This window comes from Osmerus eperlanus, chromosome 14, assembly GCF_963692335.1.
Source record: "Osmerus eperlanus chromosome 14, fOsmEpe2.1, whole genome shotgun sequence".
NCBI classification, from domain to species: domain Eukaryota; kingdom Metazoa; phylum Chordata; class Actinopteri; order Osmeriformes; family Osmeridae; genus Osmerus; species Osmerus eperlanus.
In genome coordinates this window covers 17,104,080-17,125,425 of record NC_085031.1, presented here as the reverse complement: position 1 = coordinate 17,125,425, position 21,346 = coordinate 17,104,080, and the positions used below count along the sequence as shown (strand labels likewise).

General features: G+C 49.0%; 1 protein-coding gene across 2 annotated transcripts; it reads left to right on the top strand.

The window, feature by feature from the left end:
- Positions 1-1,173: 1,173 nt before the first annotated feature.
- On the top strand, positions 1,174-21,254 carry arhgef38 (Rho guanine nucleotide exchange factor (GEF) 38). Of its 2 annotated transcripts, XM_062478830.1 has the most exons (16): positions 1,174-1,302; positions 1,772-1,833; positions 1,995-2,200; positions 7,268-7,452; positions 8,080-8,197; positions 9,650-9,797; positions 10,229-10,246; positions 10,437-10,636; positions 11,426-11,559; positions 11,980-12,084; positions 12,413-12,535; positions 14,371-14,715; positions 15,389-15,526; positions 16,780-16,981; positions 18,523-18,863; positions 20,276-21,254. In XM_062478830.1, exons 2-16 carry the CDS (start codon positions 1,814-1,816, stop codon positions 20,456-20,458), a joined length of 2,466 nt encoding a protein of 821 aa, XP_062334814.1. In that variant the 5' UTR covers positions 1,174-1,302; positions 1,772-1,813; the 3' UTR covers positions 20,459-21,254. The 2 variants fall into 2 exon arrangements, with proteins under 2 accessions (XP_062334814.1, XP_062334815.1); XM_062478831.1 differs by lacking the exons at positions 18,523-18,863; positions 20,276-21,254 and adding an exon at positions 17,244-17,418.
- The last annotated feature ends 92 nt before the right edge of the window (positions 21,255-21,346 follow it).

Sequence of the window (21,346 nt, the reverse complement as noted above, 5' to 3'; positions counted from 1 at the left end):
CTACCCTCAGTGTCAACTTTCGCGTCTGTGGAGAGTTTTGTATCAACCTGAGCTGCTGTTGTTGGGTGCTTGGTCTGTCAGTGCTGTGCTCCATGAGACCCAACGCAGGCAGAGCTGGGTCGACAGGCTGTCTGTAGCGCAGGTGAGTATACAGACTCTGACCCCTTCCCTCCCTCCCCTGCCTGTGATGCACTTTGCTCTGGGCTCTGTTTGCTCTGTTGTCGTTCACAAGAGCTTTGGCCTACACTAAGGTAAGCACTTGAGAGAATATCGCATATCTAGAGTGTATATTTAAGTATGTTTTATATAATAAAAAATAATATAAGTATTTCAGATTTATTTTATCTGGAAATGATTAGCAAGTATTGTGCAACTTTCTCAACTAAAAGGTAACATTCTAGGTCATTAAGTCAGATTGGATTTGCATTGTTACCAAATACTTGACATTCGTCATTTTTTACTGGATTTAAAAGGTACAATAGGTCGTATTTTCTCTGTAAAAAAAGCTACGGTTTTGTCATCTAAATACATTTTATTTAAGCTAATAAAGCCCTCACACAGGCGTCTGTGTGCCCATGAAGTTGTAACGTAATATTTTGTAGCGGCCCTCTACTTTTCAGCCAGTTATGTTTGAACGATCCTGTTCCAACCAATCGCCTTTTGCCAGGTCATGCCGTCCTTCCTGGCTTGTATTGTGAAACCTGTCAATCAAACTGGAGCTGGATGAAAGCATGGAAGTTCAGACAAAAACTGGTATTGCCGTTTCTCATCTTTGAATTTATACATAAATAATTTATAAATGTAATATAAATATTTATACATTATATCAATATTTATATAGTGCAGCTTTGAACAGGCATATTCATGCACTTTGTGTTGTGTGTCCTCAGGGCCCGCATTGAAGCATCTGATCCAGTGAAGCATCTGATCCAGAGAAGCATCTGATCCAGAGAAGCATCTGATCCAGTGAAGCATCTGATCCAGTGAAGCATCTGATCCAGTGAGGCATCTGATCCAGTGAGGCATCTGATCCAGTGAAGCACCTGATCCAGTGAAGCATCTGATCCAGTGAAGCATCTGATCCAGAGAAGCATCTGATCCAGTGAAGCATCTGATCCAGTGAAGCATCTGATCCAGTGAAGCATCTGATCCAGTGAGGCATCTGATCCAGTGAAGCACCTGATCCAGTGAAGCATCTGATCCAGTGAAGCATCTGATCCAGTGACCAGCAGAGCAGATGTTGAAGTGAATGCTCTCTCCACAGCCCACTTGTTGAATTTGTAGAGCTAATTTGACAGTGAGGTAAACTATCGCATGAGCATTGACAAGGGAACTTTAAAAAAAAAAAAATACAAAAGGTTGTCAATCACTACAGTACTTACTAGTGAATTACACATCGAGCTGCATAGCACACCTGATCATTTACATGTTACAGAACATTCATGCAAAGTCTTTCTCTTTCTGTGGACCCTCTACTGTATGAGACATTGGCACAGTAAAATCATAAAACTTACGAAATGTTCTGTTTCTCTGTCTGTCTGTCTGTCTTTCTGTTTTCTCTCTCTCTCTCTCTCTCTCTCTCTCTCTCTCTCTCTCTCTCTCTCTCTCTCTCTCTCTCTCTCTCTCTCTCTCTCTCTCTCTCTCTCTCTCTCTACCTCTCTCTCTCTGTCTATACCTCTCTCCCTCTCTCTTCCTCTCTCTCCCTCTCTCTTCCTCTCTCTCTCTCTCTTTTCTCTCTCTCTCCCCGTCGCTGTCTCTGTGTATACCGTAGCCTCTGGAGGAAGGTATCGCTTAGCAGGGAAGGGGCGAGGCTATGAGGCTCTCCTGTAACAGGTAGGGGGAGGAGCCACAGGCTGCACCTGAGCTGAGTTGCCGGTCTGTGTAAATTAAGCAGAGGAGTGCACCTGTTGGACTTCCCACACTCTCTCTCCCTCTCTCTCCCTCTCTTCCTCTCCCTCGCTTTCTCCGCCGGCCCAACGGATATATCACCACAGACCAGGGCCCTGCACCATGGAGGGCAGCGGGAAGGAGAAAGAGAAGGTGATCAAAAGGAGGAACCGGCCAGTGTTTTTGCGATACCTGGAGAGAAGGAAGACCGACACGATCGTGAGCGACGATGCGAGCAAGGGGGACGTGAACCTTGGAACCCTGGTCAGGAGGACACAGTCTGACAAGACAGAGTACAGCGCCAAACTGATAGGTAAGGATCGCGTGCCGGTTGGAATACAAACTAGAGTACAGGAAACCGGGGGCGAAGCTGAAAGGGGAGGGGCAAAAGTACCGTGTTGAACTTTACGGTTGGGATCCTGTTAATGACCTCCCTCGAGGTCACAACTATGGCAACAATCTCTACAGAGCTGCAAGAGTGAGACTCCACACCATCTCTTCAAGGTCTCAGACCAACATCTTTTCTCTTAATAATATTACTGCAAAGTCTGTACGTTTTAGTCAACCAGGCAACCTTTCAACCTTGGTGAAAATCCTCTTTTGAGACGGAGACCTGGTCAATCTCTTTAGACGTTAGCTACTGTGAGCGTTGTTAGATTCCTGAGCAACACCTGTGACTTGAGGGCATAAATGAGACGAGGACAGAGGCTGGGGCTGACACACACACACACGCACACACAGCGACAGGCTCTGTAGCTATGGCTGCGGGGAGCACCTGTTGTGTTGTTATGTGCCAGACGGAGAGCTGGGCTGAGGCACAGACCAGCCCTCAGGGATGAGGTCACCATATGCAAAGCATGCTCCCAGGCCCCCCCCTCACCCAACCCACCCCAGAGCTAGATACCTGGCCTGCCCCACCCCAGAGGACAGAGCCTGTGTATGGGGCTAGCTACCTGCCCCCCTTCAGAAGAGCCTCTGTGTGTATCTAGCTATCTGGCCTGGAGGTAAACAAATCCAGTGGAAGTGACCTTTTGCCTGCCTCTGACACAGGGACTTTTACTATCGGCGACTTTTTATAATGTTTCACAGGACTTTTATTATCAGCAGTAAAAGCAATGTCATCCATGAAGTCATTATGAGACGTGCGTGGGTTTGGACTCTGATGTTGCGGTACAGAACTATCTGCTGGTCAGGTCACATGACCTGTACCTTCTCAATTACGTCATTGGGAAAAAATATTCTGGTTTTGTAGGGGTTAAAGTTAATAAACATTCACCCAACAGTCCACCAACCTCATCCTCCAAAATGTTTTATTTATGTTTTTAATTTACTTACACTTTTATCCAAAGCAGCGTACAGTACGGGGGGTATTTAAAACTAGAACCTCTTAATCTGCAGTAAAATTCTCTAACCAATGAGCCACAACCTTCCGTAAAACAAGTAACCACTGTGGACACAATAGTTTGCTGATGATTCAGCCGATAAAAAAAGTGTTGCTATAGAAACCGTGAATGAGGGCGGTGGGAGGAACTGGCAGATTGCACAGGCAGAAGAATCCTGCAGTCAGCTACTTCTCCGTAGCTAACAGCTGACACGGTTTATCATAGGGAGACGTCAGTGTCCTCTCAGACACTGTCATCTGTCACCCAGCAGGAATGCCAACCTTCGGGCTGTACCTGTGTCTGTCGCTGCCCTCGGGAAACACAAACGCTTCACTTCAAGCTGTGGAGATTTTCCAGTGTCACTGGTTCCCTCGCGTTCCACACGAGTCAATGAACAATGAACACCCAAGTTTACGGTGGTTAGGTTATGGGGCCATTGTGGGAATGTGTCGGAAGCCAGACTGTTCACTTCTGACCTGCATCGTCATCAATCACCTGCAAACCTTCCTCAATAATGACAACAAGAACAAAAATGATTAAGAATTGAGAATCTGGCCGTTGTGGTAGCCAAGCCAACCACTTAACTGTTTTAGACAGTTGTAATGCGGTGGTGAGTGACACAAACTCCCATGCTGCAGAACACAGTGCCCCTAAGGGGGGTGAGTAAAAGGTGACTAAACTGAACCCAGTCTCACACTAAGACTGTCAGGATGGTCTGCTCATCCTGCAGGACTCAGAGGAACCATCCTCCTAGCACAGAGTCCAAACCCTGCAGGGCTCAGAGGAACCATCCTCCTAGCACAGAGTCCAAACCCAGCAGGGCTCAGAGGAACCATCCTCCTAGCACAGAGTCCAAACCCTGCAGGGCTCAGAGGAACCATCCTACTAGCACAGAGTCCAAACCCTGCAGGGCTCAGAGGAACCATCCTCCTAGCACAGAGTCCAAACCCTGCAGGGCTCAGAGGAACCATCCTCCTAGCACAGAGTCCAAACCCTGCAGGGCTCAGAGGAACCATCCTCCTAGCACAGAGTCCAAACCCTGCAGGGCTCAGAGGAACCATCCTCCTAGCACAGAGTCCAAACCCTGCAGGGCCTTGTCCAGAGTAAACCTCCACCAGCCAACCCTCTCAAAGAGCTCCACCTACAATAATTGGCAAAAACTGTATTCAAACAGAATCGAAAATGAGTTAATTGGATCAGGGGCTTTTCAGTGTTGTACTTATAATGTGTCAATACCAGTTTTTATTTTATTTTATTGAACGGCGGTTAAATGTATCACAAAGAGAGCAGCAGCTGTATGATTTAAAGTGCTGTGGTACGGTATTAGCATGTGCAAATATTGACATGAAAGGTGACTTCATTGAATGAGGAAATTCAAGACTGGTTCCTGAACAGTGCGTTCCCATGATAAACAGGTTTGTCAAGCCACAAGGTCATGGCAACTAGCTGTAGATATGGTCATAAAAACAAAACAAAATGGACGCCACTTTCGATGGCACCAGACACTGTGGAAGAACTGCCTCTCTGCTGTATTACGATGGACTGACAGTTGGATGTTATACTGTCCAGTCCAAATGGAGGATGAACAGTGTTCAAACAGTTTTTTCCTAGTGACAGTACGCCTTCTGTGCAAGTGTGTCTATGTGGTGTCTTTATAAAAGCCCTTTGTTGTAGTTTGAGTCACTAGCTCTGTTAGGTCAGTATAAACACATGGGACCCCTATCATCACCATCCCCACCTAGACGCTTAGTAATGAAACATTAAAACGAAGAACAAACTTGTAACTGTCAGTTACTACCGGCTGAATTCAGAAGCCTTGGTTCTGTTTCACCGTGTGTAAAAAGCCAGTCTGATCAACTGTACTGCCATTGTTGTGTTCCGTTGGCATTTCGCTGAGTTGATCAGAGAAGCGCGACTACAGCGAGGCGGCTACGAATAACAAACAGCGAGATTGTTTTTCAGAGAAGCTTTTTATCAAACAGGAGGAAAATCACAACCTACAACCTCTCAATTTGCAGTCAAACTTTCCACCAAACCTCTTCCCTCGGTCCTTCACAACCCCCATGCCTTGTCTTCTATAAACACACCCCAGGTATTAGTATCTTTCCACTGGATTTCATCCATCCCTGGGTTTTTTTCCTTCTGAAGACAGCGGCCGGCATTGTTCTGGTGAGAGGAGACATGGTGGTGTGCTGTGTCGGGAAACGTGATCCCGCAGCGGAGCTCTTGTTCTGGAGAGCTTTCCGTTGCCCGGCTGCTCTGCGGCTGCTCTGGTGAAAGAGCGGACGTATCGCCTTCCCCGTGACACTCCCCGCCCTGCAACCAGACTGCAGGGCGCAGGAACACCAAACCACCAGACTGCAGGGCGCAGGAACACCAAACCACCAGACTGCAGGGCGCAGGAACACCAAACCTGCTCAGTGTGAGCGCCATCAATCACTGGGGTCGTGGGGTTATGTTGTCTTTATCAATGACACGGTCATAGGAAGAGTGCAAGTTAAGAAGGTAGCAAATTAAAAGTGTTTGTTGTGAGGTCCCTGTTAGCCAGGCTAGTCTTCAGGAGGAGAATTCCCACGAGGACACAATTAACATTAACTGGATTCACTTATGTTTTTTTAGGTGTACAAAGTTTTAAATTTCTCAGAAACACCTGACACTAGCAGTAAATGGACGAGGAAGAGTTAGTTTGTAGACCCTGTAACCTGATAGGTGGAGAGGCTGAGGTGTGTGACTTAAGCCATCCCTCTCAGCTTCAGAGGGATTGACAAGTCCGTTGTTTTTGTTTGCCTTCTCAGAGAAAGGCCTAATATCACCTCATAATAGCTTTTTAAATGGATATCCTCTCTCTCCCTCTCAGTCTCTCTCTACCTCCATCTGTGTGTGTGTGTGTGTGTGTGTGTGTGTGTGTGTGTGTGTGTGTGAAGGGCTGAGAGGTATGAGCGAGGCTTGGTACTGCTGGTTTGTAAACATGAGCATGCTGTGTGTGTGTGTGTGTGTGTGTGTGTGTGTGTGTGTGTGTGGTGTATGTGAGTGTGTGTATGTGCTGGTTTGTAAACATGAGCATGCTGTGTGTGGGAGTGTTTGTTTGTTCAGATTGTGACATGCACAAGACTGCAGAAAAGCCTGGGGGGTGCAGTATTGCGTGCGTGTGTGTGTTTGCATGTGTGTGTACGTGTGTTTCAGTGTGTGTGTATCTGTGAGTATGTGTGTGTGTATGCGTGTTTGTGTGTGTATATGTGTGTGTGTCAGGTGCATGTCCCCAGCTGGAGCAGATGGAATGCCTGCGCACACCGTGGCATTACATCAGCGAGACGATTAGTTCCCCTAACCCAACACAGGCTCCAGGCTCCCCTCTCTCCTTTCTCTCTCTCTCTCTCTCTCTCTCTCTCTCTCTCTCTCTCCAGATATGCGGAAGGGATGCGTAAAGGCAATTAACTGGCAAAGGAAATCTCTCTCTTCCCTGAACATTTACCTCTGATTCTCTTCCCTCACTGTCTCACACACTCCCTCTTCATTTTTTCTCTCCCTGCCTGCCTGCGATGCAAAGCACAGAGCAGCCAGGGACTGATTAGAGTGCAGAGCGATAAAGAAAGAGAAAAGGAGAGAGGGGGGGAGGATGTGGAGGAGGGGGAGGAAGGTACCTGAGTGGCATGCTAAGTGAGGCTGTTTGGCACTCGCTCAAAACAATTAGATCTCCGTTAAAAAAAATGACAGCAGACAGACGGACGGGCGGATGGACAGGCAGACAGACAGACAGACAGACAGGCAGGCAGGCGGGCGGGCGTACGTTTTCTCAGGGATAAAAACTGCTCTTGTAAGCAGGCTATGCCGTTATGTTTTGCTCATAGTGTTTCTGTTACCTCTTCATGAATATGATTAGTTTGTATAATGATAATGTAAGTGAATTAATTAAGTGATTGAATGGGACTATGATGCATGGGGATCCTGTTTCTGGATGCCAATGTCTCTCTCCCCTCTCTCTCTCTCGCCCCCCCCAGAGAAAATGTCTCCTCACGACATGTCGACCCTCACCTCCCCCTGCCTCGACCCCGAGGAGGCGCGGCTCCGGAAGATGAGCCGGAGGTCGAAGGTCATCCAAGAGCTGGTGCAGACCGAGAGGGACTTCCTGACAGACATGGAGCTGTGCGTCCGAGAGGTGGTCAAGCCCCTGAGGGAGAACCAGGTAGATCCGGTCTGTGCATGACGCCTGCTCATGAGCAAGACACACGTACTCTACTAGAAACAGCTGTGCCGAAATGTTCAAGGGAGAGAGAGGGATGGAGAATGAGGGAGGGAGAGAAGGAAAGACAATGAGGGAGGGAGAAGGGGAGGGAGAGAAGGAAGGAGAATGAGGGATGGAGAAGGGGAGGGAGAGAAGGAAGGAGAATGAGGGAGGGACAAGGGGAGAGAGAGAAGGAAGGAAAATGAGGGAGGGAGAATGAGGGAGGGAGAGAAGGAAGGAAGGAGAATGAGGGAGGGAGAATGAGGGAGGGAGAGAAGGAAGGAGAATGATGGAGGGAGAAGGGGAGGGAGAGAAGGAAGGAGAATGAGGGAGGGAGAGAAGGAAGGAAGGAGAATGAGGGAGGGAGAGAAGGAAGGAGAATGAGTGAGGGAGAAGGGGTAGGAGAAAGAGAAAACCCACAGGTATAGTAAATGACATCATCTATTTCCATAGGCAAACATGAGCCATCTAATCATTCACCCAGCCGTGTCTCCTCCAGACACAACAAGGAAGCATTCACAACCCTGCTACTAGGTTCACCTCTGGTTTAATAACAGTGACCCTCTGACCTCTGTGTCCTTGCGGCAGCTGGTGGACGTGGATCGTCTGTTCACCAACATGGAGACGGTGTGTGAGGTGTCCGCCACGCTGCTTCACAGGCTTCAGCAAGCCACCGCTGAACCCAACCCCGAAGCTGTCGTCATAGGTACAACTTTTTGTGTGTGGAAAAAGTTTATAAAAAAATAGAAACTTGTTTGTGTTGTGTGTGAAAAAAGTTTATTAAAAAAGTTCATAAAAAAAAAATAGAAATTTGTTTGTTGGGTTGTGCGTTAAAAAAAGTTTGGGGAAAAAAAATTGTGTCGTTTTTTTTTCTCACACACAATGTGGAAAGAATGTTTCCAAAAGTTGAAAATATATTTTCGAAAAAAATCCCCCCAAAAGTTTCCAAAAAAATATACACGTTTTGGTGTGTTGTATGTGTGAAAATGTATCTAACTCACACCGTAAAAGTAACTTGTAGTGCTAGCTAGGCTAGCTAGCTAACAATTTTGAGCTACATTATAATATAACGTTACTCAATTATCTGTCAGCTTGCTTGCTAGTAGATAATGTTAACTCACATAAATAATCGGTCTGTCGTATTTGTTTCCTATGGATGTAATGTAGCATGGCTTTCTCAGTTTCTAACAAAAATCTGGAAACGGGAAATATCCCGGTGAGTGCGACTTGTTATCGGTCAATGAAAAAAAGTGAGAAGCCGTGCAATCTGAGTGTAGGGATCAGAGAGCAATAGCTAACGTTAAGTGTTAACTAACCTGTTCTGGTTATTGAAAGTCACGTTTCTAACTTTACCGGGAGTTCTAGGCCTGTCCTGGCCGTGGTAGTTAGGTAGGTTACCTCTCTTTATAATGTGTGCTTACTGTGGAAAAGGTCGGGAATAGCTGCTCTACTCTACATTTAGTCATTTAGCAGACGCTCTTATCCAGAACGACTTACAGTAAGTACAGGGACATTCCCCCCGAGGCAAGTAGGGTGAAGTGCCTTGCCCAAGGACACAAAGTCAGTTTGCATGACCGGGAATCGAACTGGCAACCTTCGGATTACTAGCCCGACTCCCTCACCGCTCAGCCACCTGACTCCCTCTGACTACTCTATACTCTGTTCAGTCTCCTCTCCTTTCACTTCATCTTAAGTCATTTTGCTACTTGCATAGCTAACTACAGCTGACAAAAATGTACAGCCCAGGATGGTGTTATCAAAACATAGCTGGCCACATCCGCGGTGTCGCCCTGTTTGTTTAGCAGATATTTCAGTTTTTGTCAGCTAGCTAGCTGGCTTCCGGGAGGTGGCTACTAACGCTGGCTAGCTAGCTGGTAGAACTACACAACGACTAGCTAGTTTTCTACTAGACGGAAGCTAGTTTTCGGAACTAAAAACGGGCACAGGCCAAGGTGATAATGTATCATATGTAGCTAATGTACATTGATATGCTTTCCTGTGACATGAACATAGTATTTTTTGTCAGCGTTAGAGTTAGCGAAAAGTACTGCTAACGGTGGCATACCTCTATAACTCTGTAAAATAGCCTAGAAGTGGGCTTCCCTTCCCTTCGTTCTTTAGAAGTCCCACATGATAGCCAACTTGTTTGTCTTGCCAGGAGACGTTTTCATCCAGAACAAGGCCGCGCTGGAGGACGTGTACAAGATCTACTGCTTCCACCACGAGGAGGCCAACATCCTCCTCAAGGCCTATGGACAGGAGGACGACATCAGACAACTCTTCCTCACCTGCGAGTCCGCGCTGAAGTAAGTGATTGACTGCTCTCTGTTTCCCTCTCATTCTATCTGTCTCTCTCTCTCTCTGTATCCCTCTCCTTCTCTCTCTCTGTCTCTCTGTATGTCTCTCTCTCTCTCTGTATGTCTCTCTCTGTCTCTCTGTATGTCTCTGTCTGTCTCTGTGAGTGGCTGTTCTCTTTTTTTGTTATTTTTCTGTCTTTCTCTTTCTGTGTATCTAACTCTTTCTCATCTCACTCTGTGTAACAGTTTTCGCTTTCTTTTTTTCTCTGTTTTCCTGTGTACATTTATCCTGTCTCTCTGTCTCTCCCTATCTCTCTCTCTCTGTCTCTCTCCCTCTCTCTCTGTGAGTGTTTGACTGGGAGAACTTTTCTTCTTTGCGTAGAAGACCTGCTGATGATCTTTTCTCGTTCTGATCTGAGTATTTCTTTGTCATGTTGCAGGCGAATATACGACGAAGAGTGAGTATTCTTTCTTCCTTTTGATGAATTCTAAATGATATCATATTTCATACAGAAATAAAGTTAAAACTTACGAATAAATGTTGGTTTAAACTATTAATGAGCTGTAACAAGCCTTAACTCCTGGAAATTGATTTCTGTACACAACCACTTCAACCTCAGATAATGTTGTGCTGTGTTGATGCCTCAGAGGGAAGCCCAGCTTGCTGAACATGGGGTCGCTGCTCATCAAGCCCGTCCAGCGCGTCATGAAATACCCCTTGCTGCTCGGGGAGCTCTGGCAGGCCACGCCCGACAACCACCCCGACAACCGTCCGCTGCAGCAGGCCTTTACCGCCGCCAAGATCATCAACGTCAACATCAACGAGTTCAAGAGGAGGAAAGACCTAGGTGAGGCTGCGACCGTGTGGATAGACAGTGTAGATAGACTCTCTGACTGGGGTGTTTCTGAAGGGGAAGGCTCTGACTGAAGTGTTTCTGAAGGGTTAGTGTCTGACTGGGGTGTTTCTGAAGGGGAAGGGTTGGTGTCTGACTGGGGTGTTTCTGAAGTGTTAGTGTCTGACTGGGGTGTTTCTGAAGGGTTAGTGTCTGACTGGGGTGTTTCTGAAGGGGAAGGGTTGGTGTCTGACTGGGGTGTTTCTGAAGGGTTAGTGTCTGACTGGGGTGTTTCTGAAGGGGAAGGGTTGGTGTCTGACTGGGGTGTTTCTGAAGGGTTAGTGTCTGACTGGGGTGTTTCTGAAGTGTTAGTGTCTGACTGGGGTGTTTCTGAAGGGGTAGGTTCTGACTGGGGTGTTTCTGAAGGGGAAGGGTCTGACTGGGGTGTTTCTGAAGGGGAAGTGTTAGTGTCTGACTGGGGTGTTTCTGAAGTGTTAGTGTCTGACTGGGGTGTTTCTGAAAGGTTAGTGTCTGACTGGGGTGTTTCTGAAGGGGAAGGGTCTGACTGGGGTGTTTCTGAAGTGTTAGTGTCTGACTGGGGTGTTTCTGAAAGGTTAGTGTCTGACTGGGGTGTTTCTGAAGGGGTAGGGTCTGACTGGGGTGTTTCTGAAGGGGAAGGGTCTGACTGGGGTGTTTCTGAAGGGGAAGTGTTAGTGTCTGACTGGGGTGTTTCTGAAGTGTTAGTGTCTGACTGGGGTGTTTCTGAAGGGGAAGGGTCTGACTGGGGTGTTTCTGCGTGTGCAGTGATGAAGTACAGGAGGAGTGAGGACGAGGGCTCACTAAGGGTGAAGTTCAACAAGCTCAACATGCACTCCATCAGGAAGAAGTCTGACAGGCTGACGGGACATCTTAAGCTGCTGAGCGGGGTCGAACCACAGGTATACAGGACGCTCTGTCTTTACCTGTCTGTCTGTCTGTCTTTACCTGTCTGTCTGTCTGTCTGTCTTTACCTGTCTGTCTGTCTCTCTCTTTTACTCTCTTTATCTCTCTGTCTTCTATCTCTCCCTCTCTCTCTTAGTCTCTCTCAGTCTTTCCTTTACTCTCTCTTTTGTCTCTCTCTTCTCTTTTCTCTTTTTTTAAGTTCTCACTCCCTCACTCACAGCCTGACCCAACCCCAGCTCAAAGAAGCTTGTAGTCAGCGTTACATAACTCCCCTGTATCCTGGTCACATGCTTCCTGTCCTGCAGGGTTACAGACGGCATAATCCACCTCCACCACCATGGTTTTCTTTAATGCTGAGAAGGTCAATATTGGTTCAGGGTGCATGGTAAACCTTTCCTTCCAAACGCGTCTTCCAGGTGAGAGATGAGGTGTTTGACAAGGAGGAGAAGATGTTCAGATGCCTGGAGAAAGCTGTCAAATTGCTGATCAAGAATATCCACATTTACCTGATGCACACCCAGGTAATGGACTGATCTGACACTATAGACTACCTACTCACCCAGGTAATAGACTGATCCCTCACCAGTGAGTCTGAATCCTACTACACCCTCAGTACATAGTGTATAAATATAGAGGTGTGTGTCATTCATGGACACAAATATCTGTCTTTCAACAAGCCTCACCTTCTAAGGGTATATTTCATACATAAACCAAATACTTATGAATTAATAGTGTGATAATGTGAAGTTGAAGGAGTGTTGCATTTGTCTCTTATATCTGCTCCTCTGTTCAGCTGGTGTTGCCAGTTTCCTGATTGTGGTGTTGGGTCCTGTGTGTGTGCTTCTGCAGGAGATGGTGTCAATAGCAGTGCAGAATGCTCCTGACCTGGAGAACATCATCAGAGACCAGGACAAGATCGACACCAACGCCACCCTGCAGCCCAGGAACGGAAACGACCCTTACAAGCACTTTGTAAGACATGTCTCTCTCTGGCTCCCCTCTCTCTCCTCACCTCTCTCTCTTCTTCACCTCTCTCTCTTCTTCACCTCTCTCTTTTCTTCACCTCTCTCTTTTCTTCACCTCTCTCTCCTCACCTCTCTCTCCTCCCCTCTCTCTCCTCCCCTCTCTCTCTCCTCCCCTCTCTCTCTCCTCCCCTCTCTCTCTCCTTCACCTCTCTCTCTTCTTCACCTCTCTCTTTTCTTCACCTCTCTCTCCTCACCTCTCTCTCCTCCCCTCTCTCTCCTCCCCTCTCTCTCTCCACTTCTCTCTCTTCTTTACCTTTCTCTCTTCTTCACCTCTCTCTTTTCTTCACCTCTCTCTCCTCACCTCTCTCTCCTCCCCTCTCTCTCTCCACCTCTCTCTCTTCTTCACCTCTCTCTTCTTCACCTCTCTCTTTTCTTCACCTCTCTCTCCTCACCTCTCTCTCCTCCCCTCTCTCTCTCTCCACCTCTCTCTCCTCACCTCTCTCTCTGGCTCCCCTCTCTCTCCTCACCTCTCTCTCTCCACCTCCACCTCCCCCTCTCTCCCCCAGCAGGTCAGGCTCTCCTGTTCTCTGTCTTTGTGCACGTTGTTCCTCCCTCTGGGTAAAATCGTCTGCTAAATGAGTGTAATTGCAACCTAAATGCATTTGTCTTTATTGTCTCCATCTCAGTCTTTCTGTCTCTAACGTCTTTGTCTCTCTAGTTTACATTCTAATTAGTCCTAAAAGCTATTATAGACACTGGCCTTTGATTCAGTAATGGACCTAATGCATTCTAGCTAAGAAATAAGGGGAAATGGAGAGGGGGTCCTTTTATTCTGAGATCCTCCCTGTCTTTGTGGAGACAAATAGAAGGATCGTTATTTTAATGGGTACGGTGACTTGAATAGACCTGCGGTCAGTGGCGGTTCTAGACAAATTTTACTGGGGGGGGGGCAAGGGGGGTCCAGTGTTTAATCAGAGGGACACATAAAAAAACGGAAACAAATGATATTTAAACATTAAATACTTTAATTTAGCTTTACATTAAAATCATACAAACGGCTCTGGCTCTCACTCTTCCAGCTCCTCAGCTCTCTCAATACCTTGATATGTTTTTCAAACTTTTTTATTTACTGGGGCAAAAAAGGCTGCAATGTCCCTTCCTCCTTTCATGATGACTACTAGAAGAAGAAAAACGTGTAAAGAAAAAAAAGAATGTTTAATTTTTATTCAGTCAGCTCAGGGGGGGCCACAGGGGGGGCCAGGGACATTTTTACAGGGGCACTGGCCCCTGTAGGCCCCCGTGTAGAAACGCCCCTGCCTGCGGTGCAGGTGGTTGAACTGAGGCCACAGACGAGGATCTATAAGGAGCACCATGTGTCTCCAGGGGCGTAGCCAGGACATTATTTCTGGGGGTGCCAGCTCTGGCCAGTCTTTTATTTGGGGTGGCACTTGATTGTCAAAAACTACTATTTTAAAACTCACACACTGCATCACTCAGAGCAGCAGTTTTCTAACGGTATCAAGTGGTTAGCAGCTAGTCTCTATTGAAGCGCTGTCAGAATGCAGGTACGTTGGTTTGTGTCTTGCGCTGTTGATGGCGGCGTGGCCCAACATGTTGCGAATATGGGGCTTGTAGCGTAAGTGACAAATTACAATATAAGACGACTACGTGGGTCTCGTCTGACCTCTATCATATCTTGAGGTGAAAGACCTCGAGACCACGGTTCAAATCCCGGCCCGTGCCATCGTCAGCGCTGTCTGTCTTGAGATCTCTAAACTCACTCCTTCCTGCTTACATCAAAATTCAATTAGAAAAGTAACAAAGTTCTCCTTCTCCTTCCAGAAACGGCGTCTGGAGCGCTTGGTTGTCGCCCCCCTGTCGTCCCTCCAGGTCATGTTCTCCTCCCCTCAGAAGCTCATCCAGAAGCGATACGACAAGCTGCTGGACTACTGCAGCCGGCTGGAGCGCTCCTCCCCCTCCTCCAGCTCGTCCCCAGGCGAGGAGCAGGGCCGGGGGCAGGCCAGGAAGGACTACGAGGCTCTGAACGCCCAGCTGGTGGAGGAGCTGCAGAGGTTCAACATGGCTGCCCGCTCCATCCTGGACAGCTGTGTGATGTGTGTGGTCGCTCTGCTCAGAGAGCTGATGGACACCTCGCACCACCACACACCCTCCATACAGCAGCTGCCCGTGAGTGTGTGTGTGTGAGAATGTGTGTGTGTATGCAGTTGAGAGCATGTGCGCATGGTTGAGAGCAGGTGTGTGTGAGAGCAGGTGTGTGTGTGACAGCAGGTGTGTTTGCGTATGCAGTTGAGAGTGTGTGTGCATGGTTGAGAGCACGTGTGTGTATGTATGCAGTTGAGAGTGTGCGTGTGTGTGTGTGCATGGTTGAGAGCAGGTGTGTGTGTGCATGGTTGAGAGCAGGTGTGTGCATGGTTGAGAGCAGGTGTGTGTGTGCATGGTTGAGAGCAGGTGTGTGTGTGAGAGCAGGTGTGTGTACGTACCACATTGTGTCGTTCATCGCCGCCATATAAATCGTTTGTAGCGCTGGAGAGTATTGTACTGTGTCTTGAAATGAATTCTATTTTCCTGCATGTTAACGTGTGTGTGTGTGTGTGAGCGTGTGTGTGTGTGAGCGTGTGTGTGTGAGCGTGTGTGTGTGAGCGTGTGTGTGTGTGTGTGTGAGCGTGTGTGTGTGTGTGTGTGTGTGTGTGTGAGCGTGTGTGTGTGTGTGAGCGTGTGTGTGTGTGTGTGTGAGCGTGTGTGTGTGTGTGTGAGCGTGTGTGTGAGCGTGTGTGTGTGTGTGTGTGAGCGTGTGTGTGTGTGTGAGCGTGTGTGTGTGTGAGCGTGTGTGTGTGTCCAGGCTCCCTTGTCTAACATCAGTGAGGTACAAAGCAGCATCCTGAATGAGCTGAACAGCCTGGCCTTCGTCAGGGACAATGCCCAGAGACTGATGGAGAGGAAGGTCAGCTTCGAAAGGACCCGGGACAAAAGACCCACGGTGAGGCCGGGGACCAATGGGGCGCAAGTACCTCTCACGCCACCGTCCGATTGGTCTAGATCAGTGCTGCCCAACCCTGGTCCTCAGGGACCCTCTGCCTTGCATGTTCTAGATGTTTCCCTGCTCCAGCACACCTGATTCAGATGATTGGATTGTTATGAAGCTCAACAGAAGCTTGGTAATGACGCATACATTAGAATCAGGTGTGTTGGAAGGAAACATCTAGAACATGCAGGGCAGGGGGGGGGTGTTCCCGGGGACCAGAGATGAGGGCACACCTGCTGTGTGTGTTGTAATCTAGACATAATCTATATAGGATATATCCCGTACTGAAATAATATACAAACTATAGTTTATGTTCTGCAGGCAGAATATTTAGGGAATCCTTGTTGTAGGCTCTTGTTTTTCCTTTAGGAATTTCCTCTAGTGTGTAACGATGAACCCCCCTCGTACAGACACACACACACACACACACACACACACACACACACACACACACCAAGACCTCCCTCCCTTTTTAAATAGAACCAATTAAAAGTCAATTAAAGTGTGATGTTGGGGATCTTATCGTATGCAGCAGAGTCTGGCTGGTGATTAAATAGAGCGCTTGGCAGCCCCTCACTCCCCCAGGTAGCTCTCCTGTAAAACAGCAGTGTGTGTGTGTGTGTGTGTGTGTGTGAGAGGGAGCATATCAGGATCCCTGTGGAGCAATATCACACCCGTATCCTTCCCCGAGGCCCCCCCCCCCAACACACACCCCTCACACAAGGGAGCTTGTTAGCTCTCTCCTCTCTACTCCATTCCTCTCCACACACAACCTCTCTCTCACACACGCACAGTACACATACATATACACAATATACACACAAACAGTACACAACCTCTCATACACACACACAGTACACAACCTCTCACACACAGTACACAACCTCTCTCACACACACACACAGTACACAACCTCTCTCTCACACACACACACACACACACACAGTACACAACCTCTAACACACACACATACAGTACACAACCTCTAACACACACACACAGTACACATCCTCTCCCACACACACACACACACACACACACAGTACACATCCTCTCCCACACACACACACACACACACACACACACACACACACACACACACACACACACACACACACACACACACACACACACAGTACACACAGTACACATCCACTCACACAGCCCTGTCCCGTCTGAGCAGGGTGCGTTTGATCTGCGTTCCCCAGGTGCCGGAGGTGCAGCGCCAGTCGGAGGAGCAGCGGGCCAGGCTGCGGGCGGGGCACAGCGCGGAGCGTCTGTTCCTGCTGAAGAGGAACTGTAACGGCTGTCAGGAGGGGGACCTGCCTCTGCTGGAGGGGGACATGGTGGCCCTGCTGGAGGAGACCGACCCCCACGGCAGCAACACTCGCTGGCTGGTTCACACTGGGGGTGAGGAGGGGAGACGCACACACTCTGACTCTCTCTCTCTGTTGTTCTCACATACACACTTACACACACACACTCTGACTCTCTCTCTCTGTTGTTCTCACATACACACTTACACACACACACTTACACGGATACACACACACAAGATTGTTTCTCTGTCTCTCACTCTTAATCTCCCTCACCCTTCTCTTCCTTCTCGGTCTCACCCTCTCTCTGCCGCTCTCCTTCCCTCCCTCTCCCTGGCTTGTTTCCCGGGAGACAGGATAGACTCCAGAGATAGTTAGCCTGCGTTCCTCTCGTGTCTTTCGGTCTCTGTGTGACGGCTGTTTGGAACACACAGAGCTGGAAGCAGAGCAGCTCACTACAAAGCTGCTCCCTAGAGGAGCCCTGACGCAGAGAGGACACACGCTTACACACATTCTTACACACACAAACACACACACACGCTCTTGCGCACACATACACACACACTTTCATACACGTACACAATCACTTTAGTACACTCTCTCTCTCTCTCTCTCTCTCTCTCTCTCTCTCTCTCTCTCTCTCTCTCTCTCTCTCTCTCTCTCTCTCTCACACACACACACTCCTCTGTACTCGACAACAACAAGCCCTTAAATAAGCCAAAGACTTTTTAAGCAGCGTGGGTGTGTACACACACACACACTGCTCCTAGTGCTTCACAGGCATCAGGGAGTACTCCTGTACTCCTGTTCTGTTCCACAGGTTGTTTGTCTCTGGGTTGATATCAGTGCCATGTGATGAGAGGACGCCACCGTCATCTGCTCTCTGGGAGAAACACCTTGTTGTTGTGGAGCAGAATCCAGCCTGTTGTATTCTCTCTCACTGGCGCCGAGACGTCCTACATGCATGCATGCTAACCCTAACCCTACATGCATGCATGCTAACCCTAACCATGCATGCATGCATGCTAACCCTAACCATGCATGCATGCATGCTAACCCTAACCATGCATGCATGCATGCTAACCCTAACCATGCATGCATGCTAACCCTACATGCATGCATGCTAACCCTAACCCTACATGCATGCATGCTAACCCTAACCCTACATGCATGCATGCTAACCCTAACCATGCATGCATCCTAACCCTACATGCATGCATGCTAACCCTAACCATGCATGCATCCTAACCCTACATGCATGCATGCACCCTACATGCATGCATGCACCCTACATGCATGCAGGCTAACCCTACATGCATGCATGCTAACCCTAACCCTACATGCAGAATCAGTACTGATAGGGTGTTGTTGTTCCACAGGGACAAGGATGTTCTCTTTCTCTCTCTCCTTCTTTCTTACCCCCGCTCTCTCTTGCTTTCTTTCTCTCTCTTTCACTCTGACACAATTTTCTCTGACTTACTCTCTCTTTCTCTCTTTGGAACACACTCACTCACAAGGTACATTTGTTCATGTATCACTAAATTTGGTCCCCACAAGGGTAGTTAAACAAGACCACACACACACTCATGCACTCATGCACACCTGTAACCGTCCCTCTCTCTACGCCGCCCCCAGCTTCCCAAGGCTACACCTACTCCACCTTCCTGAAGCGCTACAACCCCCAGAGAGACCAGAGCCAAACCTCCACCCCAACCTCCACCCCCCTCCCCCACGACAGCCACCCCAAGCACCAGTCCCTCATCCTGGACGAAGACTTCGACAACCTCAGCCTGTTTGTGTCAGGCAGCGGTAGCATGAGGAGTTTTAGCCTGTCTGGCAGCTGCAGTATCTTGTCTGGCCTGCAGGGGTCTGACAGCTGCAATACCTTGTCTGGCCTGCAGGGGTCTGACAGCTGCAGTACCTTGTCTGGCCTGCAGGGGGAGTTGGAACTCAGTGTGGACGGGGACGACCAGCAGGTGAGGGTCTCAGCTGTTTTGTCAGAACAAACGTGTTTGTGTGTGTGTGTGTGTGTGTGTGTGGGGCTGTGCACTCCTCTGTAAAATAGGGGCGTTAATTCCAGTGCGGCAGTTAAACCTGGCGTGCTGCTTTATAGAGCAGATGATTAGAAGACGAAGCCAGCTCTCCAGTCCCCCATCCTCCCCCCCCAGCCCCCTCCACACCCAGCCCCCTCCACACCCAGCCCCCTCCACATCCAGCCCCCTCCACACCCAGCCCCCTCCACACCCAGCCCCCTCCACATCCAGCCCCCTCCACACCCAGCCCCCTCCACACCCAGCCCCCTCCACACCCAGCCCCCTCCAGCCTCTGCCCCCTCCAGCCTCAGCCCCCTCCACACCCAGCCCCCTCCACACCCAGCCCCCTCCACACCCAGCCCCCTCCAGCCTCAGCCCCCTCCACACCCAGCCCCCTCCACACCCAGCCCCCTCCACACCCAGCCCCCTCCAGACTCAGCCCCCTCCACACCCAGCCCCCTCCACACCCAGCCCCCTCCACACCCAGCCCCCTCCACATCCAGCCTCAGCCCCCTCCACACCCAGCCCCCTCCACACCCAGCCCCCTCCAGCCTCAGCCCCCTCCAGCCTCAGCCCCCTCCAGCCTCAGCCCCCTCCACATCCAGCCCCCTCCACATCCAGCCCCCTCCACACCCAGCCCCCTCCACACCCAGCCCCCTCCAGCCTCAGCCCCCTCCACACCCAGCCCCCTCCACATCCAGCCCCCTCCACACCCAGCCCCCTCCACATCCAGCCCCCTCCACACCCAGCCCCCTACACACCCAGCCCCCTCCCCCCCAGCCCCCTCCACATCCAGCCCCCTCCACACCCAGCCCCCTCCACATCCAGCCCCCTCCACACCCAGCCCCCTCCACATCCAGCCTCAGCCCCCTCCACATCCAGCCCCCTCCACACCCAGCCCCCTCCAGCCTCAGCCCCCTCCAGACCCCCCCCCCCAGCCCCCTCCATACCAAGCCCCCTCCAGCCTCAGCCCCCTCCAGACACCCTCCCCCCCAGCCCCCTCCACATCCAGCCACCTCCACATCCAGCCCCCCCAGGAGGGGGGCAGGAGGTCTGACCTTGCTTCAGGTTTATATGAACACTGGGTGAGATAAGTCAATAGGCAAGTGGTGTTAGTGTGTGTGTGTGCCAGCGTGCTTTTCTGCCAGTGTTATGAACCAACAGTGCCATCTACTGGTTAACCACCAACCTCATGAACACAACTTCAGTTTACGCACTGATCTAATTAGAAAACATGTAAAACATTCACATTCTGAACATTCACCTCTGGAATAATGAACTGTTTGACCGTCAGGTCGACTGACGAGTGTGTTATTGGCGACTGACGGGCCTGTCGTTGACCTTTGCCCCCCCAGTTCTATGCGGTGTACGCGTTCACGGCCCGCTGCGAGCAGGAGCTCACCCTGCAGGAGTACCAGCACGTCAGCATCCTGCAGTTCAGCGACCTGGGGGGCAACAAGGACTGGTGGCTGGCTGAGGCCGAGGGGCGGAGGGGCTACGTGCCCGCTAACTACCTGGGCAAGATGTCCTACGCCTGATGGAGGAGGGGGAAGGCAGGATGAGTGAAGGAAGGAAAGAAGGATGTTAGGAAGGAGTGAAGCAAGTAGGGCTGGCCGATATATTGAATATTAGCGATAATATCGCAATAATTTTGACAACAATGTGAAATTGGAAAATATTGTGAATATCAAATATTTACTGTAACAATAGCTGTTCTATTCAGCGTTTTTTTTTATGCAAACATATCGAGATATATATCGAATATCGTAATTTTTTTGACAATATCGAGATATCAATATTTTTTATATATATCGCCCAGCCCTAGATGAAGACAGGAGGAGTGAAGGGTACACCTGTGACAGGACACTTACAGGCAGATGTAGATTGTCCAAGTCCTCAGACAACATGGTTCCTTCCTGCCTAGAGGTATGTGATCTATCAGACTGATCTGGAAGATATCTGGAGAGCTGTGTGCCGTTCAGATCGCTGATTTCCCGGGGGGATTCAGAGAGGGACATGCTTAAGTATTTCGACGAGGCCAGTGTCAACAGTTTTCTGCCCAATTAAGTTCTTTATTTAATGATCCGTTCAGAGCGTGACTGCTGTAATAAGACATATTTGCTTAGAGAAAGCCAAATCATGCAGATTGAAGGTGCTTGGTTTAGCCATCTGCAGTGTTTATTGTGATTCAGATGATTTATTCAAATATATATATTTAAAGAATGTATTTTGAAATATTTTAAATGAAGTAATAGTTTTCATAAGATAGGAAATATATATATATATATGTAATTTAAGATGTCACTTTAATGAATAAATATCCTCTACTGGAAATATATTGGCCCTGTAATTGTTTCAAAGTCAGTCAATTACACCCTCACAACTTCCCAAAACAATCAACGCCACCTCAAAAAAAGACAGACAAC

What these genes read in the sequence shown, in the direction of transcription:
- arhgef38 (XM_062478830.1), top strand. Translation starts at nt 1,814, where the DNA reads ATGAGGCTCTCCTGTAACAG. An exon ending in AGCCCCTGAGGGAGAACCAG is followed by an intron (nt 7,453 to 8,079) that starts GTAGATCCGGTC and finishes TCCTTGCGGCAG; the next exon opens with CTGGTGGACGTGGATCGTCT. An exon ending in TTTACCTGATGCACACCCAG is followed by an intron (nt 12,085 to 12,412) that starts GTAATGGACTGA and finishes GTGCTTCTGCAG; the next exon opens with GAGATGGTGTCAATAGCAGT.